The 27,414-nt window shown below is 39.3% G+C and overlaps 1 protein-coding gene across 1 annotated transcript in view; it reads left to right on the top strand.

Moving 5' to 3' along the window:
• Positions 1-27,414, top strand: part of fryl (furry homolog, like) — a 164,999-nt gene that overhangs the window by 124,034 nt on the left and 13,551 nt on the right. The window contains exons 50-58 of the mRNA XM_007892728.2: positions 952-1,026; positions 2,017-2,193; positions 4,794-4,994; positions 7,300-7,470; positions 10,639-10,853; positions 14,727-14,934; positions 15,883-16,032; positions 16,903-17,001; positions 26,303-26,371. Coding sequence (XP_007890919.1) covers positions 952-1,026; positions 2,017-2,193; positions 4,794-4,994; positions 7,300-7,470; positions 10,639-10,853; positions 14,727-14,934; positions 15,883-16,032; positions 16,903-17,001; positions 26,303-26,371 — 1,365 coding nt within the window. The remainder of the gene's footprint in view (positions 1-951; positions 1,027-2,016; positions 2,194-4,793; positions 4,995-7,299; positions 7,471-10,638; positions 10,854-14,726; positions 14,935-15,882; positions 16,033-16,902; positions 17,002-26,302; positions 26,372-27,414) is intronic.

Raw genomic sequence — 27,414 nt, 5'->3', positions numbered from 1 at the left:
TCCAGGCATTATTGTACGTTTAGTGTTTAAATCATAGTCTTGATCTTCCTTCTTTACAAGGTGGAATATGGTTCACGACTCCCAAGTTCCAATTTCTTCCTCCTTTTTGAATCGATCTCCATTTATACTGTTGATTAGGTGACCTTTCACCTATTGTCTTTTGCAAAATGGTTCCGAATGCAACATAGCTCTCTCCAGCTGCAGACCATTTTTCCATCAGAAAATGACTGATAAGGACTCAAAACAGTTTTTTGTTTATAGATTTTTGTTTCTTCTCCTTGAGCAAGGATCTTCTTCGAAGCTGATCACAACCATCTCCCCTCTTATGAGATTGATCGTATGTTTCAAATATATATATATAAACATCGCAAATATAATTTGAGATATTATTTAACACATTAATTATAGAAATCCTACAAGAGAAACTAATAAATATGCACTCACCTTATGGTCAGACCATGCTGGATATTGCTTATCAACTTTATCTTTTCTAAATGTTCAGCAATAATATTTCTCATTATCAGTTCACGCAGTTTATCTATAATTAACCTGAGGTGTGCTCTTCCCCTTATAATTTGATTTTACCCCTCTCTTGTCCTCTGGAATAATCCCCAAATCTACACACCTAGAAAATGATAGTCAGCAACAATGTTTGGTGAGATAAGCACAGAACAACAAAATGATCTCATAATCTATCTGTAGATCTATGTGGTATCACTATGTGAGGAGATCATTAGCCCAATGAAGAACAATGGGTTTGTGACGTCAAGAGTGAAAAAGAACAATGAGCACCGGACAACATTTTGGCATTGGTTGCCGATCGATTAAGATGAAGCTGAAAATAGACTGACAAAAGTTGCTTGATTATATTCAAACCTTGAGGCATTTAAGTTTGACTTATTAGAATTAGAGTTGAAATGTTTTACTCTTTTGTACACTGTCTCATTTTAGAGGCGGACGAGAGAGAAACTAATGAATGTGCTCTCACTTTGTGGTCAAGACGTTGGTCTTCCCAAGAACCCATCAGTAAGTAAAACCTGGATTTTACGAAATACATTTCTACTTACAGTTTTCAAAATCCTTTCTTCACCGCAACTTATTTTTCCAATGGGCAACTCAGCAATTTTACCTTCCGCCTTCAGTGGTAGATGTATGTGTAAATATTTAATAAACCCTTTTCAGGTATAATTTATTTGCAATCATTATAGTGTATAAACATGTTTTCAAAATCTTGTTTTACTTTTAAACCATCTGTTTTGGAGGAGGCTCTGAAAATGGTTTATATATACATTTTAGTAACAAGCCTCAGAGCACCATTCTCATGGGTTGATGTCAAAGAATAATGAATGGCAAGAGGAGAATAGATGTGAAAGAAAAGAGTTTGCATTGAAACCTTATTATCTGTGGCCTGATTATCCACCGTACTTCACTCTGGCTTTCAGCCTTCTTGGGATGGAACCAAAATAAGTGGTGCAGAAAGCTGTCAGCCTAACTGTGCCGTTAGGTCACACAGTATATATGCAATCATTTTGTTAGGAAAGGGAAAGCAGAGGCTTCCTGAAAAAAGACAAAGAAAATGTGAGGGAAATCAAATGCTGGGCATAAGGAGAATGCAAAATGTAATAAATGAATGAAATAAATTACTTTTTGATGAGCTAAACTGGAGCTGGTGTATGACAGAGTAGCTGAACTAATCTGAATCGAGTCAGGATGTAGTACAAGGCAACCCCAGGTCTTCATTTGGAATAAAATCTCACTCATTTGGAGACTGTTCTTTGAGCATCGCAAGGAGAAGGTAGGTACCTCTACAAATGTCATGTCTTGTGTTCTCTTCTATTATTTTTCCCTTTCATAATGGTTTACAAAAACAGAGTTGCTTTTTTCTGCATATGTCAGTCGTAAAACCTTGATTTTTCGACGAGTCCAGTTATCCACTTGGGACTTCTGTTATTGCTGATAATCAAGTTTCCACTCAAAATAGAATTTTTTTGTTCACCATATTTACTGTTTTTTCAGGTTATATTTTCATCTAATGAAGACCTGGACATTACAGAACAACAGACCAGCCTAATCTCCACCACGGAAGATCCAATCAGAGAAGAGGAGGTTCCTGTGGAGGACGCCAACAGTGAGCAGCAATTTGGAGTATTCAGAGACTTTGATTTCCTGGATGTTGAGCTGGAAGATGCAGAGGTGAGAATTTTCAGAAATGTTTTAAGGTAACGACAACTAATAATGTCTCAAGATCTTTTACTGCATGTCTTCAAATCCACTGTCAGAAAAGGAAAATAAGGTAGCAGGCCAAGGATATGAAGGGCAAGTTTAGGACAGTCACAGCAAGATATTTCTTTAGAGAGTAATCTGAAACAGGTTACCAGAAACGGTGCAAGTTGCCAAGATTCTGACTCAATTAAGAAACAGCTTAAAAATGTATGGTAGGTATTTTAGAAGGATATGATCCAATGGGGCCAAATGTGCTTCTTCATCCGAGTCTACCTTGTGGCCTCTGGACTTTTATTTGGAGGAGAGAACAAATTACAAAAATTCCATGGTTGAATGACTCATGTTTGTAATGGAATTGTTACCAAACAAAATTTTTTTCAAACTCCAGACATGTTTGATTATTTTCAATTGTAGACCTACTTGTTTTTTCAAATTGTATTCATTCACTCCAACAACAAATTACACCTGTGTCATTGTTTCACACAGAATAGATATCTCAAATAGATGGGAGAGAAAAGATTTTACATTTTCAATACTTATATGAGCAAGGTATAATGGTGAATACCGAGCATGGAAACATGGAGATTTAAGGATGTTGACCAAGGAGGTTGTGCATGGAAGAGTTGATGCTTTTCAGAGGTTTTTAAAGGCAGGGAGTGAGGAAGCAAAACAGATTTTGTAAGAGTTCCAGAGGAAGGAGGCATTGCAGCTAAAGCCCTGCCACCAGTGGTGAGAAGGAACATGTGTGGGGCAGTTGAGGCTCTCGGGGATCGGTGGTTGAAAGGAACTGAATGGGAAGAAAATCTGCTCCCAATGACTGATCCAAGTCTTAAAAGATTACAGTAAAACCCCAGTTAACCGGACGAATGTGAGAGATCCGGACTGGCTAGCTGGATTTTCTGCCAAAGTGTTCATCCTAAAATAAACAAACCCTCCAGATCATTTAAAATGAATAAAAATGAATTTTAAGTAAATAAAATAGACAAACAAATGGTATAGTTCTGTATTCACGACTGATGCAATGCAGTCGTGTTGATGCCTCGGCAAAACCAATCGGACTCAAGCTGTGGAAATCAAGTGGCCTGGCGGGAGTTCGGAATTGGTGGGGTGGATAGTTGGCTTAAGGAATTGTGTGGGGGGGGTTCAGACCGGGTCCAGCTACTTCCAAATTCCGGACACTTGCAGTCGGGTTAGCCGGGGGGGGGGGGGGGGGGTTACTGGAATATTAAGGCCAATATTGTATAATGGTAATACTGAATGTAAACAAAAGCACTTTTGGAGTCATAGTCCATTATTACAAAGTGATAAGCTTCATTTTTCTTACTCAAACATCCATTCATACTTCTAACCTTGTAATACTTATTAGAATGACATTTCTCATCTCTCTTTCTCAATCACTGAGATGGAAGACTTGCTCATATAAGTAGCTCAAAAGGATTAAACTATAGGTGTATGGGGAAAGGACAGGTAAATAGGACTGAAAAGATTGCTCTGAAAAGAGCCAGCACAGAAACTACTATACATTTCTATGGTTCCATGTTTCTAAATATATCAAAATTAGTTAGTTTTAACAGCATTTCCAGTGTAATCTAGTCTTCTACAGTCCTCCTAACTAGATTATCCTTATGGCGATCTTTGTAAAATATATTCAAACTATTTGATACAAAATGTTCTCCAGTATAGCACTAACTTCATCCAATTGCTTGCTGGTAACTTTTATATAAATATTTTATAAAAATAACTTTTATAAAAATGCACAGGCTGTCGTAAATAATTCATATAGTTTGTAACAAACTAGACAATCATATGTGTACATACTCTGTTTTGTTAACTGAACAGTGTCCACTCCCATCAGTGCCCGTCACATTCAGTGTTTGTCAAGATGTAGTTGTGTATCTCTTTCTTACACTGTGTCAAATATTTCTGTTTTCTTACTTTTTAACGCCACTCATCTCTTTTCTTCTTTGCTAACCAGGAGCTGCAGGTAAGTTGCAGCCTGGTGCAGTGTTTGAGTTCCTGTCTCATGTGTGCTAAATGTTAAATAGGTTGATGCATATTATTTCATAGAGCTTTAAACATTCAGTTTAAGTGTGTGTGTGTGCGTGTTGAGGTAGGTTATTCAAGGAGATATGAAGGCAATAATGTAGAAAACAGAATTAAAGGGTCAATTTTATTATAAAATCCAACTTACTTGTAAGGAGTTTCATGTAGACATTTACTGAAAATGTCAAATACAATTTTGTTTTTAGTTGGTAATGTGCTTCCAAACCTACATATTTAGTGATTCTATGTGTTTTTAATCTATGTTGTTGGCTGCATGTTTTGGTGTATTATTATCGTCAAGTAAATTACATATTGAATCACTTGTGGGCATTTCAGGAAACAGTCTAGGAATTTACAGCTGTGCACAGTGGAAAGATGTAGCCTCCAACATAAGGGGCAATTACATGAGAGGGCATGAGTTTTATAATGTCTGTATACTCTTTTAAGTAGATGTTGCAAACACAGGATTATGAAAAAAACACAGATCTTATTGTTGTAAACCTTTAACAAATCAAAAACTGTTGCAGGGTGAAAGCATGGACAACTTTAACTGGGGTGTGCGGAGGCGCTCGCTGGACAGCATTGAGAAGGGTGATACCCCATCCCTGCAGGAATACCAGTACTCAGGAAGCACACCCAGCCTGAACCTGACCAATCAGGAGGACACTGACGAGTCTTCGGAAGAGGAGGTACTGACTGCTAGTCAGATACTGTCCCGCTCACAGATAGTAAGTCATTGGTTTTCATTTCATATTGTACTGTTTTGGTGGGTAATTCTGTGTTTATTGCCGCATTGCATGGACTTGTGGAAAATGTAGCTGAGATTTGTTTCAACCTTAAATTCCTAGCTTTCTATTTTTGAAGATGTGTTTTTCTAAATCGAGCTGTTCTTGTAGAACAAAGTACAAATACATGTGCTTTCAACCACATTTTGTCAGTATTCGTCAGGGTGGGGCCATAGTCAGCTTATTTGTGCAGTTTATCATCCCAGACTGGAAATATATGTTCAGTTCTTCTTATGAAACTGCTAAATAATGCAGCAATGTGTTCACAGAGCAATCAGAGCAATCAGAAATTGCTCTTTGTTTAAATTAATTTGTTATTTACGCCTTTTCTAGTCCTTTTAGGCCAGCTGTTGCCTCCAGCTGTTATACTGCTTTTGTTTAGTTTGGAGACTAAGCCAGTTTTCCATAACTAACTTCACAGTGGGACTAATCTCCATTTGCTCCTGTGCACCATGTGCTTAAACCATTACGATCCTGACAGATTTAAAGGAAATAATTTAACAATGATTTTTTAAAATTTACAACAAACGTTGGTTCTCCAAAAAACTGATAAAACAATCTAATTTTTAATTGTTAGCATAATACTTTTTCAAATGATTACCATATCGTCCAAAACCACAAAGAGTCTGTGGTGAAGTATTCTATATCACCATTTCCATTGATGCAAAAAAAGCGAGGTTATTGAACAGCTCAGCATAAGAGCTTCATGGCCAGTGAATTTTGGTGAATTCTTGCTCCTAAAATTTTGTGTCCATCTGTTGCTAAAAGTGACACCAGTAGGATTCTGAGATATTAATGCAAATTTTAGACAAAATTCATCAAGCAAAGTAATGTATATGTTAATCTGTAAATCTTTAGATTTCCAGAGGTCAAATGAGACTTAATTGTTTATAGCAGTGGTGGCCAACCGAATACATTTTTCTTGATTGAATATTTCTTGATTTATGCAAATATTGCTTCTCAGTAGTTACTGGAAACAAAACATTGATTTAACACAGGCTGACCTAGACTACTGCGTCTGTTCAAGGCCGCTTCTTGGCGCCCTCGTGAGCCATGGATTGGGCGCCACTGGTTTATAGAAAGGTGGAAGAGAAGAACAAACATTCCTAATTCTTATGTTCATGGATTTTTAACTTTAAATCTTGGTTTGATGTTTTTGCATATTGTCTTGTAAGTTTCCTGTCTGCCTGTTCTAACACACAGGGATAGACAGTCAACTTTGACCAGGGAATTCTCTCATAAATAGATTTCGGTGCAGAAGAGCATTTGATTATATACTGAAAACTAACCTGTCATCTTGTTCTCCCAGTTGCCTCTCAGACATCAGCAATCCAAGTTGACTGCTATTTCCAAACTCTGTTTCATTGTTTAAATGAATCTTTGAGTTTACTGCGATGGGCATTGTTCAAACATAATCATGAAACAACCCATAATGTTTATCATGAAACAACCCATAATGTTTAGACTGATATTGAAATGCTGCATCCACACAGGATGCTCATCACTGTAATTCTTGGGATGCCGATCACTGGGTAAGAACACTGTGGCTGCTTAAGCTGTACTAACTAAACTAACATATGCCTGCTTTGTGCATGCTGCTGTGGTTAACAGAGAAACTCCAAGCCAGGAGCGAGAATGGGAATCAGGACTTGGGTACAACATGGCTGTTATTTTATGCTACAGTACTCTGGGGCCTGGATGGATCTGTTCTGAGCTGGGTCTATGATGCAAACCAATCTTGAGAGTTATTCAAAACCTAGAATGTGGATTCTTATTGCAATATAAAAAAGTAACAAGGATCCTTAGTTAAGAGTTGGTTGGACTGAAGGAAATAGCAGTGATGAAATGGCAGTTAAATATTCCCTTTTAAAACTGAAGAACACTGCCTTTTAGGTTCTGTGGAGTTTTAAAGTTTACAGAATTGTATTCAACTATCTGATATTTATGTACAAGTGTATGTTTGAATACTTAATTTTCGGCCGGTTTGGAGCTGGCTGACACAGTGTTCTACAAAAGTTGAATGTTTGGCCCAGCTTAGAGGCAGTAGAACTTGCCACTAGTATTGTTCAGTTCTGGCACCAAAGTTTGTTTCCTGACCACCATGTTGCTCCAATGCTGGGATTTCAGATAATAGTTACCTCCTGTAAATGAGTTAACAACTATTTTTCCCTTTATTGTAGTTAAAACTAGTATTCCAAATTTGTATGGGTTTTATTCTCACTTGTAATTCACTGTATGTTTCCCTTAGCTAAACAATGATTCAGCAACAGATGATGCTGTACCAAACCATGTGGATTCCCTGCTGCAGTCAACAGACACAGCAACCAGTGTGGTGACCGAGGAAGCACCACTCCCCAGACCTGAGACTCCAAATTTAGAGACACCTCCTCCAGATAGCGCTAACAACCAGCTGCCTGAGGTGGGAAGCAATGTGGGTAGAAATATGGGTTGGTGCATGGCTGACTTGGGATCTTTTTAATGCTATTTATTCCTTGTACACTTCTGTCCTGAAACGTAATCAGACATCGCAGCTTCTCAAAACCATATGATGTTTCAACATTTTTAGCCTGTGATCATTGCACGAGATGAATGTGTCCCAAGATCCTTTAAAGAGTTTCCCTTCGGACACATGATTTGTCAGCGCAGGTTAAAAAAAACCTTCCTTTGTATAATAAATTGTACAGTAAGTTTCCTGTGTGTGATTTAAAGATGAAAATGTATTCTTTAACTTCTGATCTTGTTGGGTTTCAAGGTTAATGGTGATTTCGCTAAGCGGTTAATTCCAAAACGCCTCTAATTATAGCTTGGCTATGTTCAGCTTTTCTTGGCTTTGGGTATTGCTCTATGATTGGGTGCTGAAATTGTGGGTACTAGCCTCAGGCTGGCTGAGTTAGCATATCATCTGTGTCAGAGTGAAAATATCTAATCCATGGAGTAAGCCCAATGTCACTCATGGGGCTAAACCTGATGTGTAAGTATTCTAACATCCCTTTTATACCACTGTAAGATTGTGATGAATTTAATATATAACTATTTTTCTTGATTTTCTTCCTAGGTTAAATATTGTAGCTAAATTTCAATGTCAGTCAGTACAGTTGGTATCTATTTCTATTATTGATTCTCACTCTTCCCCCCCTACCTATATATTGGTGTTCATCAAAGTCTCCACTCTAGGAAGTCAGAAAGTGCAACATTTTCCCATTTTTACACTAGTATTTTCATCAGGTTGACCATTTGCTGGGAGCACAGGTTCCTCCCACTCAGCTCCTGTTAACCATGCAAGCCATAATGGGTAGGTAGTCCTAACTGAACAGGCAATGGGAAACTACCCAGAAAGTGCTCTCAATGACAAGCTCCAGCAATACTCTTAACACATACTCTGGGGTTCCCAAGCTTTGGCTCTTGCCAGCCTGTGCATAATATTCTCTGGAATTAGATAAGTATGTCTTTAAAACATGTACCTCTGTGAACTTTGACAACTTTCGGGTTTCACAATTAGCCCTTTTCAAATCAAACGGTTTCCAATATTCAAAAACAAAGTCGCAATTAATGCAGCAAATTCTGATTATGAACTTTACAGATCAGAACCCAATTTGCCTTAGCCCAACCCTCAGAAGAGTGTTCACCAGTGAGAGATTTTAATTGTCTGCAGTGGAGAGCTCAATGACCTCTTTAAATAAGATTGGAATGATTTGTAGAATGGAGGAAGTATACTCTATGGGCTTGTACCAATTGGGAACTGGGTTAAGAATGTCCAAACTGCTAAGGCCCTTACATTCAGTAGAGAGAAGAAAAAAACATTCAATCCATCATCCTTGCTAAATTTAAATCCAGAACTTCTATTTTCTGTTTCAGAAAGGAAAAGACTGTACTCGTTTCTTTTTTTCCCATCTTGATGAGGATAAATATCTTACACTCTTACATTTAGACCAGGTTTACAGACACTCATATTTCTGACTGCTTCTGAAAGTTTCAGGTCACAGTGCAACAAAGAAAAATACTAGCATTACAATAAGAAAGGTATTCAACACATCCAAATAGTTATTACTGTAATTTAACCCATACTAAACTAAATACAGAATGAACATGCAAAGCAAAACTCTGATACATTTTACCAGTGCTCATCCTGTTGTTATTTGTTCTTATTCCCTTTCTTTCCTGCTCTTTCTCCTTTTTTTAAAAAAAACTTACTATTTTCTACCTAACCTTTTTCACCTTTCACTTCTCTTCTTTCAGCTCACACTGTACATTTTGGAAGTTTTTGCAGCTTTTTGATTTTAAAAAAATCCCTAAGTTTTAGTGGATCAAAACCGGTGTAACAACTGTGCGCAGTTGGCTGTCACATTTTGCCCACAAATATACAGTCAATTCACTTTACAGTATATTCTGTGAAGCGCTTTGAGACGTCTAGAAGACTATGTGCAAGAATTATTTATTTTATTATAACAGGCTGTTCCAATCAATTAAAACGGAAAGATTGAAGATTCCAAGAATTCATCACAGAACTGATCTATCTCTTTTGAACACAGATGTAGAGTAGTCTCTATAAAGTTGGAGGAGAAGAAGAAACCCAATTGCACATCCAATACACAGAGAGAAAGATTTTGCCCTTGTATTAATAATGATGAACAGAGAATTAAATTAGCAGCGAAAACAAAGTCTTTGAGTAGTCTAATCATCGGAACAAAGTCTCGGAATCGCAGCTGCTTCCATCTGTGAAAATCTGGCTTTTCAGACTGGTGTCAGCAGCTGCAAATCCTAATGCTGGTTGTCACTCTTGCTCGACTCGAATAAATTTTGGTAATTAGCTAAGGTGCTCACCTAGTACAAGGCGGTGGGGGGAGGGGGGAGAGAAAGATTTGTTTTTGTCTGTTTAAATAAACAACCCAATCTGGCCGCATTGGTAAGAAGGAACAATTAATTGAAAAGTTGAAAGAAGGAAAACAAATCATGAATGCCCACTCGATATTTCTTACTAAGTGGATTGAGCGCTTAAATGATTTTTATTTATTTTGAAGGGATTATTATCCCTGGAAAAGCGATACGCCAATCGACTAACAACCGGGTTCCTACTTACTGCTAGACAAAGAGGAGTTTGGAGTAAGGAAACTTGCCCAACATTTTGCCCTGCCAGGAATCAAACCCAGGTCTCTCGCTTGCGAGGTGAAAGCTCTACCCACTGAGCTACAAGACTCCACTGTTGTAAATGATGTCCTTGACCACCGGAAAATGACGTGTTCCAGTCACTGATTTCCTACCCACCCCAAACATTACCTTCGGGTAAATGATCTTTCATTCAGCATGTGGCCTACATTGGGAGCTTGCATGTCACGTGTAATCACTTGTGAACCTATACCTCACTGCTCACATGCTCTTGAATCAGAACAGTGCACTTAAATAGCAATGTAAAGCTTACCAGCTCTAGAGGATTTCCCCTCTTTATCTATTCCCCCCATAAATTTAAGCTATCATGAATTGAAGGTTTCAACTTATTAATACAGTATTCTACTGTGGCATTAAACCTACAAGCCTGGAGTAACTCTGAGAAGAGTTGGTGTTATATTTCTAGTTGTGTGTTTGATTGCAGGATGGCAGAGCAGTGATAAAGGATGAACTGGCTAGCACCGCTAGTGACTCGGGTTCAGCCAGCAACCAAGAAGTGCAGGAATCCCAGAGATATCAAGAGCTTCCTGCCCCTGAGAGCTCTCCTGAATCAATCTGTGAAGAGGATGTCACTCTTGCCCTTAAAGAGCTGGATGAGAGATGTGAAGAAGAGGAGGCAGATTTATCAGGTCATTCAAGGTAAAATAGTTACAAAGAATCGAAGGATTGCTGTGTGCAGTTATTCCTTTAAGTCACAGCAGTATCAAATATAGTGGAAGAGCCATCTCTGAAGGGGAAAAGAAAATCCTTTGTTTTTGGAACAATTTAAAATCAACGTTATGCAATGCAAGTGCCAGACATCCAAAGCAAATTATGTGACATTAGTTTGAACATTTCGTCATCACAAGATAACCCGCAATGCATCAAGTTAAATGGCATGCGTTCACAATATTTTATACAATACAATATATATTTATATGTCATCTTTCACATCTGGGGCATGTCTCAGAGTGTTTGACACTGTTAGCTGGGCATCCAAGTTGAGGGTGGGAACCAAAGGTGAGAAGTGGAAAGGTGACTGAAACACACAGTCAAAGAGAGAGGTCTTGCAAAATATAGTACTTGATTCAATACAATTTCATCAACAATCAACCCAATGCTTTCTGTAAACTAATTGACCTATTTAAGAATTTTTCTAACAAGATTAAGAAATGTTTGGTTGAACAAGGTAGAGCCGGTGTGGATTAAATGTCCTCAGAGATTGGGTACATTTGATCCATACCAGCCCTAGCTTTTTACAGTAGCAAGTTGGTTTGGTTCTTAAATGAGTCGAGAGTCCTCAGTTAAAGCATTTTGTAGACTACAAAACCTTTCTGCCTCTTCAGTTTTAACCATCTTACATAAGAACATAAAAAATGCTAGACAAAACAAGACCAAGATCCATCTAGTTCGCCTTCCACCTTCCTGGCCATCGCGTCCCAAACTACCTATGTATGTCCCAAACTACCTATGTACTGTATCCCATAAAAGAAAACCTTTCAAACCATTTGCTGGGAATTTATTAGTGCTTGGAGCTTTTGTATGTGGTGTGGTCCACCATCTCTTCTGCAGTGGCATATATCAGAGGTGGGAAGAGAATCCTCAATGTAATGCGCAGTGCAGGACTGAGAATAGCATATGGCTCATGAAACAATCATGAGAAAAAACTGTTAAAGGGACCTTGTGCCACACACAATAGAATCAGTCAGAAATCTTAACTGTTAAAATTTGCAGGCATGCAAAATGTACCTTTACCAATACAGGAAACATTTCTGTTTTGCGTAAAGGTGGAACTAATGATGATAATAATAATCTTTGCATTTGATAAAGCACCTGGCATATCAAGACGACAAATCAAAGCAATTCACAGGCTTTACCGTAAAGTTTAGTGACAATGTATTTTGTAGACAATCATGGCTATCAATTTGTACACAGCAGTATCCCTTAGAAGTGAATGACTTAATTTTATTTGGAGGTCATTTGCAAGGACATCAGTAGAAAGTACCTCCTCGATTAGTGCCAACGGATCTTTAACATCCACCAGAACAGGCAGATGGGACCTCAGTTCAATGTCTTCTGAAGCTCTTCAGTCTAGACCAAGGTGGTCCAATCTTTTCACTGCTGAGAGTCAGATGCCTTATTTGTGAAATGTCCGCGGGTCGCATAAACAATATTTTTGTGTTTCCCTTCCAGAAGCATAACAACATTTATGGGTTATGGAGGGAGCGGGTGTGCCAGATGAAATGGAGGGGGTGGGGGGAATGAAAATGTGGGGCTTAGATCCACTATCTCCTGACTCAGGCGAGAGTGCTACCAACTGAGCCAGCCTGACACCAGACAACAGCATGTCTACATGACATGAATGAGTGCTGTTATTAGCTGTGTATTCACATATGACACTACCCACACTTATGGAAAGACTGTGTGGAATTAGGTTTTGAAAATTTATCCTCTCTGGTCTATTTTTATGCTGCTGCCTTCTATCGAACCATCTTTTCTCAACCATGTGAAGGATGTGTGGAGCAAGTAACTAACCTCAAGAAGGAATATAACGGGTGTAATAAATGATGCTCTTTCCCTAAGTAAAATAAAAAAGATTGATGTGTCAATTAGCAGCAATAGCTACCATATAAGATATACGACCAAGAAGAGATCTTCAGAACTTCTTAAGTGTGAATCCCATTAAATTGATTGTACTTGTAAATGGACTGGCTCTGATGCATCCACCCTCTCAAAATAGACCTTACTTAAGATAATTAAAAAATATTGTCTACGGCAGCAGAAGATCTTGTCACTTTTCCAAAGGAAAAAACACACTTTAGATTGTGTGTGCAGATACTGACTGCGTTCATATGCAGACAATCTACCATCTAGCGCAGAGTAGCAATTTGACTACTCAACATTTGTAGAAATGTTTTCATCTGCACTAAGTAGGAGCAGTCTCAAATTCATTTACTCTACATGTTTTGTAAGAATTTTCAGTAAACTCAGAAAGTGAGTACAGCCTTTTGTTTTTTAAATTACAATTGAAAGTATATTCTGTAATTGTTTTTCATTCGATTAGAAAATGTGTTGGAAACATAAATGAGCACATTGGCATGGCTGTTCATTTCAAAACTTGCTTTACTTGTGATCTGGTAAGAATTATTTGATTAGTTTAATGATTTTCAGCACTGGTAAAGCTTTTTGTGAGTGGGAATCTAAATGTTGCATTGTTTCAATTATATTTTTAAGGGAAGATTTGCACCTTGGAAAAAGGCTTGTTCAATTTGAAATTAAAAGCTGTTCCTTCTAGCATGTAATGTTCAGCCACTCGCTGTGTGCCAATAGCAGAATTGCAGATATATTTCCAAATTTTAAACAAATGCAATTTCAGGGTTATTTTGTACCCAGCGTTTTGTCTATAGTTCTTCCATTTCTCAAATGTTGCTTGATAATATTCATCACTAAGAAAGTATGTTGTCGGTCTTCTGAAGGCCTCATGGTGAAGGCAGATCAGAGATTTGTAGGTTTGATTCCTGATTCTTTATCTGTTGAGCTCAGGTTTGTAGCTGGGGCGTACTATTGACTTCAGTATCTCGTTTCCGGAGGGGGAAATTAGCCAGGGCTCCCACTCCTGACCACTGTCTAGAGACGTCTGCTAAGGGACTAAGATGAATGTTGGGTAAAGATGGGCCTGGGGTTCAGCTGTCAGGCCCCTGTGATCGATCAGCCCGTCAGAACATACGCAAGGCTGAAAACTTCATGATAGCCACTCAGGTGAGCTGCTGGAGGTCATCCATAAAACTATACCGATAGCAGGAAAAGCCTTCAGGCAAGCAGCAGGGGAGAAAACTAGTGGGAAAAAAGTGCTGTGTAGAAACTAAATCAAAAATTGCATGGTAATTGTGAAAGCTATAAAAGATGAACCATATTCAAAACATTTCTAAATGATTGCAACAAACTATACTGAAATCCTAAATTAATGCTCTATTTTTTGGATCCATTTTTAGTTTCTCATCTGTTCCAATGTGGTCTCCTGTTTTTCTTCCCTTTCCTCTTTCAGACAAACCATTACCTTCAGAATCTGCAGCTTTTCCTCTCCAATTGTCTCACAGATACGAGATGTGCATTTGTTATAAGTAAATAATGTTGGCTTTATCCTTTGGCTTTGTTCCTATTACCAAAAGACAAAGACGTAATTTATGAGTTGGTAGGTTGTTTTTTAGCTGGACAAAACGCTTGGACGCTTTAATACCCAAATTAGGTAAGCGGTGTGCGTCCTCCAGAGAGAGTGGGCATTGCATTCCAGACAAAGGAACATTTCCATGCATAAGTGGTCTGTATATATGGAACTCATGTCTGGTTTTAATACTTATGGCGATGCCATTCCACTTAGGGACTTCCTCCTGACATGAAAGACACCGTAACAAATGTAAGGATTGTGTAAGCTTTACTTATCCCAAAAGGCCAGTGAGTAGAGTTAATCCAAAATTCTTTTCCCCCGTGTGAATTAGATTGCTTGCTTTGAACATTCTTCTGTTTTCTTTTCAGCCAAGATGAGGGAGATCAGGAAGGCTTTCCAGAGGTTCAGACTTCACCACCTCCTTCACCATTTCTCTCTGCCATTTTGGCAGCATTCCAACCAGTGGCATATGAGGATGAGGAGGAAGCCTGGCGTTGTCATGTCAACCAGATGTTGTCTGACACTGATGGCTCCAGTGCTGTGCATACATTTCATGTGTTCTCTAGATTGTTTCAGGTCAGTGACCACCTTTCAGATAGTATGCATTTTATTTAATGCTGAAAATCTATAGGTTTACTAGCAGTCCAAGGAAATCAATAGTCGGAATGTTCAGTGACAGCCATGTTTATTTTTCTGTTTGCTAAAGTGTTTATGTCATGTTCCACACTGAGTTAGGATAAATAGTGATAAGCATCTGTTGCTAAGAGTTCAGACACTCTAAAGTTGATGAGAGCTTATCTTGTCTTGTCCCGTTTGCTATTATTAAATGAACAGAAACTATTCCATTAATACCTATTACATTTCTGCTAATTTAAAGTAATTGTGAGGAAAGGACGTGATCTGATACCTGGGAAATTGGACAAGTAGGCTTGTTAAACCAAAGGTCCACTCCTGAATGAAATTGTTACTGTTCACCGTAATGAAATTGCAACTACTATAAATGTTTGGGGATCCATCGGTTTGTGTTATTGTTTCACAGTGTGTGTGTGTGTATATATATCTCAAAAAGCAAAAATAGCAATGGATAATTCCATACAGTACAATACAAATTTACATTTATATAGTACCTTTCACATTGGGACAACATCACAAAGCGCTGAGAGGGACTCCAGGATAGTTCCAGAGAACAGGGGCAGAAATTTGGTTTGCATGTTCTGTCTGTTCATCAAAATGAGATATTTAGTGTTGCTGGGACTGCAGGATATTTGCAGAAGTCACAGCAACTTTTGGTGTTGTTCTTTGATCAGTGGCAAAGTAAGATATCTGATTCTCTCAAACATTGTAGTTCACACATTAGGTTTATAAACACTAAATGTTTGCTAATCTGAAATTTAGCTGAAACAAACAACATCATCAACATCTTGCATTTGTATTTCGCCCTCCGGGTCCCAGAGCGCATAAACAATATAGGATATAAAGGGTTAAAGATCAGGCTAACTTGAATTCTTGGCTTATTGTTTGCAGAGCATTCAGAAGAAATTCTGTGCCATAACTCATGATTCCGTCAGTCATTTGGGGGACAGTTTGCAGCGAATTGGGTCAAAGTTCAAGAGTTCATTGGAAGTAATGATGATATGTTCAGATTGCCCTACAGTGTTTTTGGATGCTGAAACTGTAAGTCTCTACTTCAGTTACACTCTTAATTGTATTAATGCATTATATTTACCTGATATATTTGATTTGCAAATAAGTAATTAACATTCATTAGTGAATAAGGTTTTCCCTAGAAATTGAGCACTTCTTAATGTATTTTTGCTTTTAGTTTCTAGTGGTTCCTAAAGTCCAAGGAGGTTTAAACTTATTCCAGTTATAGTTTTTAATTATCAAAAGGGCTATCCCATGTAAATTGTAGCTTGACTCACACACTCCTATTTACAGATTATTTATATGTTGACATGAAAATAGTCCTCTACTTCAGCACAGCAATAACTACGAGTAATATTTTATGACTAGACTGTACTGTACATTGCACTAATAGTTTATCTACAAATATCTTGCTCCAATGATCATTGAATCCTGCAGATTTCTAAGCTCTTAAATTATCTGTTTAGTTTTTTTTCCCCTTCAGATCTATTTATTTCAATTATCCCTGTCTCCCAGTGCTGGAGCTGATACCACACTGCTAATTGAGGATTTTTAGCTGACCACTAGGTGGTGCTTGATCAGTTTCCCTTTGGAGATTCATAACTTCTGCTCAGCAGCGCTCCACATGGAAACATGTAGTTCTGCAATAAACCAGTGTTTTGTGACTGCAGTGGTGAGGATCAAAGCACCGTATGAGTCTTATACTACTAGAAGGTGCTTTGAAGATCAAAAATAGTTCTAAAATTGTGTAAAGAAACTTACATGCCAATGCATTCTAAGAATTCACTAACCCAATCTGCAACTGTATCCCCCAGTTTTCTGACTATTGTTCTTGCATACATTTGCAGTAAAACACCAGGTATATAAATCTCTGCAAACATTGTACTTATTCTTTTACAGCTGCTCTCGTGTGGATTGTTAGAGACATTGAAATTTAGTGTGTTAGAGCTACAGGAACACCTGGACACCTACAATGCAAAGAGGGAGGGAGCTGAGCAGGTGAGACACATAAGTCTTCCCACAATTACATGTGAGCTTTCGGTGTTGATGTGTGTGCGTGCGACTGAGTGTGTGTGCGTGTGGTAATATTTATACAGTTGACTTATAAAAGAAAAACCTGTTCTTTGCAATCAGCATATTTGTCTGTAGCAATTCAGGTTAAACAAGGGCATGATTCTGATTTCACATGTCCATCTACTCTTATTCCCACTCCTAAATTTTCTTTGTCTTTCTTTGCAAAACTAATTTATAAAAATAATCAGGAATTACTACAGAAGTGAAGATTAAGAATCTTAGTTGTTGCATCAATGAAGATTGAGGGAAAGAAAATGTGTAAATAACATCAATCTGTACAGCTAGGCAGCTGTATAGATAAATGAACGGGAGATAGATCTGCCATTTTCATAAACTGTATTTGTTGCAGACTGCAGATGTTTAAAGCAGTTTTATTTAGGAGATTCGCAAACTGTTAATCCTGAATCTTGAAAGCTGTCAGTCAAAGAAAACAAAGTGCATCTGATGTTTTCAAACCAGAAGTCACAAGTAATTCAATAAGTCTGACATAAGAATATCTCAAATTGGACCTCGCTTGTAGGATTGTCAAATGATCAATTAGTGACTATTATCCTTGGGGGTGGGAGGTATGCGGGGTCTCCTTGGAGCTAGGTGACATGTTTGGCAATGGAATGTTAGAATCGAGCCAACCCTCTGGTCCAGTTCCTGAGCTTGGTGGGTCCGCAGTATTGCAGGGCACTGCTGATGGCAGTACAGCCAGGCTGGCTCAATAGCAGGATGTGGAAGGGCAAACCAGTCACAAGTCACAAGAGTCACGCAGGGACTCTTCCCACTCAGCTCCCGCTAACTCTGCAAGCCAAAACCCTAATGGGTATGATGGTCCTGGCTGGACCAAGCAGCAGGATAGCTTGCTAGGCAGTGCTCTCAATGGCAATCTATGTAATTTTAGCTGGTTAGACTCTTGAGGTACCCCAATGCACACTCTATGGTTCCCAAATCTTGGCTCATGCCAAATTATGCCTAATATTTTCCAGAATTAGGTAAGCCAGATGCATCCCTCCAAGTAGAGAATGCACATTCCATTCCCACAATCTATCTCTGGGCTTTCCATGTGTAAATGGGATGCATGAAACTCTTAGTTTGGTTTGAATACTCTTAAGCATGGTGATGAGGTTCCACAGGTGTCTGACACTCAAATGACCTCCCAAAAAATCTCTTTAAAAAGGGCAGAACGTTTTTCTTGGTTTTGTAGCCTATAATACCCCAATTACAATTAATTATTTAATTCATCACTGTTTGTGGGACATAATTGGCTGCCGCCTTCACCTACAAATAGTCACTATACTCTACAGAAATCCTGTGAAGCGTTTTGAGACATTGCAATGACTATATCAAGATGCTATATCAAATGCTAGGTTTGTTTTTTTTAATTTTTATTCTATGTGTAAATAGTTTGTTTTAATGCCTATTGATAGGAATAATTAATGGTGATCACGCACCTTACCAGTGCACATGACTTGTGTACACGCGACTCTGTGTTTCTGATGATTCAGACAGGTTAGTCAACCCTCAGAGCAAGTTCAGCCCAGGGAGACACTGTTTGCACACCCCAGAGGATTCTTTCAGGCTTTTTCTTGTTCGTGCAAACCTTGTAACCTTGCAGAGCCAGCTCAATAATTTTCCAGGGCCTGGAATCACTATAGTTTTGAAGCATGCATGTTTGTGCACAGTTTATCAATTTCTGTTTTGATTGGAAAATATACAAGGTATATTCTCTCACTTGTTTTTTGAATGTGCAGTGGGAGTTGTTCAGCAAGTGGCGTAATCTGTACTGCACAAAAACAATTGCAATATTATTGTGAAATGCGCCTTTTGTTGCACAATGTTTTTGCCAGTGCAGCACGTTTAGATTGCACATACACATTATTTACATCTCTCATTGTATCTGGGTTCCAAGTCATTGGTTGAAGCAATGTCGTTTGTGAAAATATGGAGACCTGATGTTAACTCAAAACACAAGGACTGAGAAAAGTCAATTACAACTCAGTGAAAGCTTGGGAAAAGAATCCTGGTTACTCGAATGTAACACCTTAAAAAAATTGTCAGCCGGGTGTCTGATACATGGGTAAACCCATCACCATGCTTAAGCATATCCAGACCAAGCTGAGATTTCTATGCATCCCACCTCACATATAAATCCCAGAGATAGATTGTTGTAATTGAAGGTACACTTTCTCCCTGGAGGGACACATCCTGCTTAGCTAATTCTGAAAAGTATTAGGTCAGGTTGGCAAGATCCAAGGCTTGGAGACCCTAGAGTATGCATTGAGGTACTGCTGGAGTCTAACCAACTAAAACCACAGAACTTGCCATTGATATTGCTCTCTGGCAAGCTTTCCCGCTGCTTGTCCAGCTAAGACCACCCTACCTGTTAGGGCTTTGGTTATAAGGTTAAGAGAGTGGATGGTTCCCTGCCCCCAGTAACTGGTCTGCCCTTTATTTGACTGAGAATTGCCAACCAGTTTTGTGATGGTATATCACTTGCTGCTTCGTGTCATTTTTCCTTCACGGGAATGTGTGTGTGGTGCAGGTGCGGTTAGTGTGGGGCATGTGTGTGTGTGGGCGGGGGGGGGAGTGTGTGTATTAGTGTGCTCATTTTTCTCTAGGCTAGGATTGCTCCTTTTTTTCTTAAGCCTAAAATAGCCTTTTATGTGATCTTATCACTTAACTAGACACAAGAAGAATGCAGAAAAACAATATAAGCTCACTCGGGTGTGCTTTCTGCTCGTTCTTTCGAAACCCCTGCTCTCTCTTCGTCTCAGCAATTCCATTCGCAACAGACTCTTACCATGGAGAAACTTATGTATCTAAAGTCATGCCCTACCACTCCATCTTATGATTGCCTTTGGACCAACATTGCATAAATCCTTAATGCATTTAGACATTTTTTTTCTAATCTCCCTCTAATGTCCTCCAAATGTCTACAAAGTAATTGCAAAATTTGCCATGACATATTTATAACATTATTCATTTTGATTGATTTTTGGAGGAAGCCCACGTCATGAAATCTTGCTAATGTCACTTAAGCATATTATCCCTTTGCGGCTTGACTGATTATAATATCCCACTTCAAATATTAATTAGTTTTAGAATGCGCACATTTGGTAGGTAAATGTTTTGGAGTATTTTTCTGACTTGCACAGTAAATTTTAAAAATGAATAATAATAATCCTTGCATTTGATGTACCACCGTTCATGTCTAATTCCGAAAAGTATTAGGTGCAGGGTTGGCAAGAGCTAAGGCTTGAGAACTCCAGAGTGTGCATTGGAAATCTTGGAGGAAGCCCACATCATGAAATCTTGCCAATGTCACTTAAGCATATTATCCCTTTGCAGCTTGACTGATTATAATATTCCCCTTCTAATGTCCTCCAAATGTCTACAAAGTCATTGCAAAATTTGCAATTTCAAAGCACTTCACAGAATATAGTGTAAAATGTAGTGACTGTATTTCGTAGAGTGAGAGCAGAGTTAGAAGCCACATTTTGGTCACCTCCCCATGCTCTGCGTCTAGCACTGTCTACATGAAAGCCGCTACATAAATACAACAAACAACAACGCACCTATTAAGCGCTCTCCATGCAGGGTAGCGTCTCAGAGCACTTAACAGTAGCGGAGCCTGAATCTGAGCTGGGGACGAGGGGAGATGACCGTAAGCACGGTCGAAAAGGAAGGTTTTCAAGTGGGACTTGAAAAAGGGGAGAGGGGGCAAGTCGGAGGGATTGAGGGAGAGTGTTCCAGAGCTAACAAAAAGAACAAATGGAATTTATAAAGCTCCTTTCATTGTCAGGAAGATGTTCCAAGGCACTGGACAGTTAAGTGTTTGCACCCATGCTGGGGGAAGATCACTGAAGGAATGGTCAAAAGGAGGTCTTGAGACGGACTTTGAAAGAGGCAGGGGAAGGGGTGAGCCGAAGCGATTCTGGGAGGGAGTTCCAGAGGATGGGGGCAGAAAGGCTGAAGGCCTGACTGCTAGTGGAGGGCTGGCAGGGCGGGAGACATGAAGCAAGACAGTGCCTTGTGTGTGGAGCGACGGGTAATTGGTAGGAGTTTAGAAAGTGGCAGAGGTAGAGTTGGGCAAAACCGTGGTGGGATTTAAAAGTGAGGACAAGGATCTTGAGCTCATTCCTCTGGAGGGGCCGGGAGCCAGTAGAGATGCAGTTTCTAACTGTTTTTCCTCCCACCCTTACACAGCCACCCATAGAATACCACAGGCTCCGTACTCAACCCTTTCCTTTCACTTATCTACATGCTTCCTCTTGGCACACACAGGATGTACTTTCACGTATATGTGGATGAAAGCCAAATCTTTTACGCTTCAGCTTTTAGATTCCAGGTCCACCGATTGCTTGTCCACTTGCCTGTCAGACATCAAGGCCTGACTGAGCCACAATTTCTTGCAACTCAATATTGATAAGACAGAAGCCATTCTCTTTAGCTTCCACCAACGTCTCCTCACTTCTAGCTCTGATCTCTATCACCTGGCCTCTCTCACACTCACCAAATAAATCCTCAGCTCTCCTTTCTCATTCATACCGCCCACAAAATGTACAGTCAATTTACTTTGCAGTATATTCTGTGAAGTGCTTTGAGACGTCTCGAAGACGTGATAACGCATTATATCAAATGCAAGGATTATATCTGGTCCCTGTTACCTGCCTCACCCCTATCTTACACCAGAAGCTGCCAAAATCCCTGTTCATGTCTTTGTTACTACCCACCTAGACAGACTTTTTGAAATCACTTCCTCGCTGGTCAACCCCACCATCTGTATGCTACAACTTATCCAAACCTCCACTGCCCACATCCTTGGCCACACCAAACTCTGCAAGCTCATCACGCAGACTCCATGTCTCCCAGTGGATGAATTTTAACATCCTCAGCAAGGACTTATGTGATAATGTAAAACAATTTGGCTACAGATGTAATGAGTACTGTTGTCTCTAAACCTGAAGTACTGGTGAGTAGTCATTGTATGATGCGTAGAATGACAGGTTCACAAAACAGTGGATACATTGTCATAGAGAGCGAGGGAAATTAAGTCATTTTCTAATGCTACTATTGGTAGCCTCTCCCAAGGACCTGTCCAAGCTGTCACTTTGTTCCATGAAGGTCATAAGATTTTCTGCAAAATTAAGCGAGTTTGATGCATTTAATAAAATGTGCGACCTGGGGTCAAAACCTGTTTTGTACGTATAAATTTTATATTGGTGTGCAATTAGACACATCATATCTAACTGACGAGTTTCCAATGAAGTAACTGGCATTGTATTGTGCCTTTAATGGCAGGAGGACTTCTCAAAGCGCTTCACATGGTTTATCGTAAAGTCTAGTGATTGTGCATTTGTAGATGAATGCAGCAGGATATTTGCAAGGAGCAATATATCACAAACAGCCATGAAGTAACTAACTAATTTTATCTGGACGATTGTTTTGATTATATTGGGAGTAACTTTCTTTGTGAATAACCATCTTTTGGGACGTCCTCCCGAAGTGAAAGGCGCTATACAAATGTAATCTTGTTGTTGTTGTTTAACGTCCACCTGAACGGGCAGATGGGTTTATTATCTCATCCAAAGGACAACACTGCAGTGCTGCCCCAACACTGTATTGGAGTCCCAACCTAGATTGTGAAACCAAACAACAACAGAATGTCTGCCAGTTCAGGTGGCCATTCAAGATCCCATGATACTATTCAAAAACAACAACAAAATTACATTTATAGAGCGCCTTTCACGTCGGGAGGACGTCCCAAAGCGCTGAACAGTCAGGTGTCAGGGCCCGAGCATGGGGGAGGGGTGGTGTAGGGGTGAGGGAAGGCAGAGAGGTTGGAGGGAGACCAAAAACACGATTGAAGAGAAGGGTCTTGAGACCGGCCTTGAAGGAGGCAAAGGAAGAAGTGAGGCAAAGGGACCGTGGGATGGAGTTCCAGAGTGTGGGGGCAGAGAGGCTGAAAGCTCGGCCACCGATGGTAGGGTGGGTCGGGCAGGAGACATGGAGCAGCCCGGAGCCCGCTGAATGGAGGGAGCGGGCAGGTTGGTAGGGAGTCAACAGGTCAGAGAGGTAGGAGGGGGCAAAGCCATGGATGGCCTTGAAAGTGATAAGCCCCAGAGACGGGGCTTAAACCCACAAGCTTCTGACTTAGAGGCGAGAGTGCTACCAACTGAGCAAGCCTGACACCTTTTAGCAGTGATTTTTCGTGAATAAACAATAGACTTACAGAGATTTAAAATAAGCTTCAAAATGTTACTGCATTGTATTAAGTTTATATACCTTTTCTAACATTTTCATATAACAGACATTACATTGAGATTACTATGCATAAATACACATTTGTAGCTGATCAAGCAGGCAGACAGCACTCTCAACAGCAAGCTATGTAGTTCAGCTGGTTATACGTCAGCAGTACCCCAACACAATCTCTGGTGTCCCAAGCCTCACCTCTTGCCAATCTGAGCCTAATACTTTAGGGAATTTGGTAAGCAGGGTAATTCCTCCTGTTAGTCAATGCATGTTCTATTCCAGACAAATGGCAATTTCCATGTATAGATGGCATACATATGTGGAACTCTGTCTGGTTTGTATACTCTTAATCAGGGTGACAGGTTTATGCATGTGCTAACTGAACCAAAAAATCTCTTGTCTCTCAAATATTTTGCCAACCAGATGCAGCATATTAGTTTTGTAACCTGCATTGCAGCGTGTTATGTATTGAGATATTTGACCAGAACATTTGCTTTATGAGCTTTTTTCTGAAGCAATACTGTGATTGGATTTTGACAGAAAGACGACCAAATAAGATTTAGAAATAGCTTGCAATTCTTGACACTTAAATGAAATTGATTTCACGGTCCCTGGAGTATTCTGTCCATTCTCGCACACTCAAACTATCAAATGTAATTTACTGATTCAGATGCATTTATTAAATTAACCCGATGAGGAATGTGTACCTCAATGTCACTTGCATCTTCATGTCACTTGCATTGCATGGGTCATGCTTATGCTGGATAGGTTTAAATGGCATTTATTTTGTAATGGAATTTGCTTGTCTTATTCTCATAACGTAGGACAGCTTCATGATGGACAATAAATAAGATTCTTTGATGAATTGAAAATGGAATCACACCCTTTAAATTCCCCGTGTATATGCAATATTTCATTCTTTCCAATGCAATCTAAAAATTCAAGATATTGTGTAGATTTTACCAAAATCGAATTCTGATTTTTTTTTCTAGTTTTAAATCAATTAATTTAAACTGTTTGAAAATTTTTGTTCTGTGAAGAATTTAATATTTGTTTTCATGTAAGTTGAAAATAATATGAGCAAATTATTTTGCCTTACTAACCATGCAATCACTTATGTGCGAGCCAAAATATTATGCCTATACAAAAATAAAATTAATGGTCTGTTTATACTGCCAACTCCACAGTCAGAATACACACGATTTCTTCCATTTTGCTTTGTTAGCAAGACCAGACTGTTCTAGTCAGTTTACTTGTCACGTGACAGATCAAAACACTAATGTTTTGATCTGAAAACACTAATATTTTGATTATATCGAATCAACAAATTTGAGTCCAAACTAAATTGTTATCGAGGTCTAAATTAATAGTTCTTCAATTCTTTATTTAAATAAATGTCCATTGGAGCCAGTAAATGTTACAGTGGAACAATCTTGTGTTACTACTCTTCCAAGCAATCCAAAAGATTGCATTTGTAAATATAATTTATAGAATTACCAGTTAGCCAAACCTCGTTCAAAACAACAATCTAAAATCTGTCAATTTCAGGAAAAGCTGTCTGGAGTTGAAGGTTGTGTTTCTTGTGTTTTTTATTATCTTTTTTGTCGCCGTGAAGTCTCTGCATCACTAAGGGAACTAACCGGCTGTGCAGGTCTCATGCTTACTTAGAATTACAGAGAATATACAGCAGAATATACAGAATATAAAGCTTGTATCAGCCTTGTGCAACTATCTACCCAAATGTGTGCAAACAGCCTGAGTGAACAGACCATCTCCAATTTTCTCCTGTGGGGAAATGTTTGCTTGACCTGTGCTCAAATGATAACATAGCTGAGAGCAAAACATCCTATAGGGAATTGCAGATATCATGAGAATCCTTGAGGACATCCTGCAGTTTAGTACATTGGAATTCCCCAACTCTACACACCAAATAATAATGAATTTTCACTATCATAAAGATACAACCTGGGAGCGGATGATTTGTGGCTTGCGTGTTTTCATTTTATAATAATAATAATCCTTGCATTTGATATACGTCTTCTAGACGTCTCAAAGAGCTTCACAGAATATACTGTAAAGTGAATTGACTGTATATTTGTGGCTGACATGCGGCAACCAATTGTGCACAGCAGTGTCCCACAAACAGTCGTTGATTGAAGTGACCAATTTATTATTGTTTTTTTCTTGAGAGATTATTATCAGGTGTGTGGAGTAAGGAAACTTGCCCAAGGTTTTGCCAGCCAGGAATCGAACCTAGGTCTCTTGCTTGCAAAGCGAGTGCTCCAATCACTGAGCTACAGGACTCCACTTATGGTGCATTCAAAAGTTAATTGTGTATTTATATCAAAGAATATTATTAATAATAATAATCGTTACATTTAATATTGCACCTTTCAAATCATTAGGACAGCCCAGAGTCCTTCACAGGTTTTACTGTGAAAGGCAGGGACTTAGTATTTGTGGGCGAAAGCAGCAGCCAAATTGCACACAGCAACATCTCACAAAGCCATGACATGAATAATCAATTTTATTTGGGTGATTGTCGGCCAGGACACTGGGAGAAATTCCCTTCTCTTTTCCAATAGTGCTATGGGATCTTTACTGTCCACCTGAACAGGCAGGTGGGACCTCAATTTAATGTTTCATCCGAAGGACGGCGCCTCTGATAACGCAGCACTCCCCCCAACAGTGAAATGGAATGTCAGCTTAGGCTTGTATGAGGTCAAGTCCCAACGTGGGGCTTTGAACCCACAACCCTGTGATTCAGAAGCGAGTGTGCTACCACTGAGCCAGGCTGACATACTTAACATACTGACATATCAAATTTAACCAAAATAATACTATATATAGAAGTAAAGAACGTTTTCTACCCATATTCTTTATAGTGTAAGGATCTTTTACAGTCTTTGCAGAAGTTATTATTTTCTGCTTGTTGAATTGTTGACTTACTACAATATTAAACTTCCTCAACTTTTTGTTTCAGTGGTTAGAAAACTGCAAAAGAACTTTTGGTGCAGGAGATAGCCTCCAAAGAACCAATCGAGATGCGCAAGTAAGTGTGAATTTCATGTTCTTTTCCCCCTCCTTCCCTTCCACTTTATCCAGGTTGTTGAAGTTGGGAAGGACATGAGAGCAAAATGTGTGATTTCCGTTTCAAACTGTAACTATGAACAATTGCAGTGTTCTAAGCTGAATGGATGCAATCTTACATATGCACTTTTGGATAATTAGATTCTCCATAATTCAAAAAGCCTTGTTCATCTTCATAAAAAGTGGAGGATATCGGAAATTTGCATTAGCCTAAATAGAAAATTGTCTGCTAAAATATACAGTGAACCTCCTGATGATAAGATCCTGTCTTATGTCATTACATGGCTTATAGCATCATATCCCAGACGATTTCCATGCAAAATGTGACTAAGGGGCTGGGTCCATTATGTCACACTGACAGCTGCTCGCTCTGCACAGTCACAGTGTGTGGTGTTGTAGGTCCTCCCGGCCACAGCTTCCCCTAGCAGCCCCGGAGGTCTCATGCCTACATAGTCATTCTGGATATAAAGTCACTGAAGCTCTTTTCCCCTGGAGTGACCATACACCAATAGTTTACTGTATCTTGTACATAGTTGTCAACTCTTGTCAATCCTTACTTTTAAAATTAAGAACAACAACAAAATTACATTGGTAAAGCGCCTTTCTCATCGGGAGGACGTCCCAAGGCTCTGGACAGACAGAGTTACGGACCCGAGCTGAGGGTCAGGGTAGAGGAGGGGGTAGGGCAGGGGGGGTAAGCAGGGAGATTGAAAGCACGGTCAAAGAGGAGGGTCTTGAGGTGGGTCTTGAATGTGGCGAGGGAGGGGGCGAGATGAAGGGACTGGGGGATGGAGTTCCAGAGGGTGGGTACAGAGTGGTGGAAGGCCCTTAAATATATCCCTTGCATATCACTTTCAAGATGACAGTTTGATTGCACGTTGCACATCACAAGTAATGTGGTAATACTTCTTTTGAAACGCAATGTATAATTATTTTAGTGTTCTTCTCCTGGAGATAGTGTTACTCTGGCATCTCAAAATTAGCCTTAGTTTTTACAGCATGCAT

This window comes from Callorhinchus milii, unplaced genomic scaffold (genome assembly GCF_018977255.1).
Source record: "Callorhinchus milii isolate IMCB2004 unplaced genomic scaffold, IMCB_Cmil_1.0 Scaffold1, whole genome shotgun sequence".
NCBI lineage: Eukaryota > Metazoa > Chordata > Chondrichthyes > Chimaeriformes > Callorhinchidae > Callorhinchus > Callorhinchus milii.
Note: the sequence above shows the minus strand (reverse complement) of the source record. Positions and strands in the feature narration are given on the sequence as shown.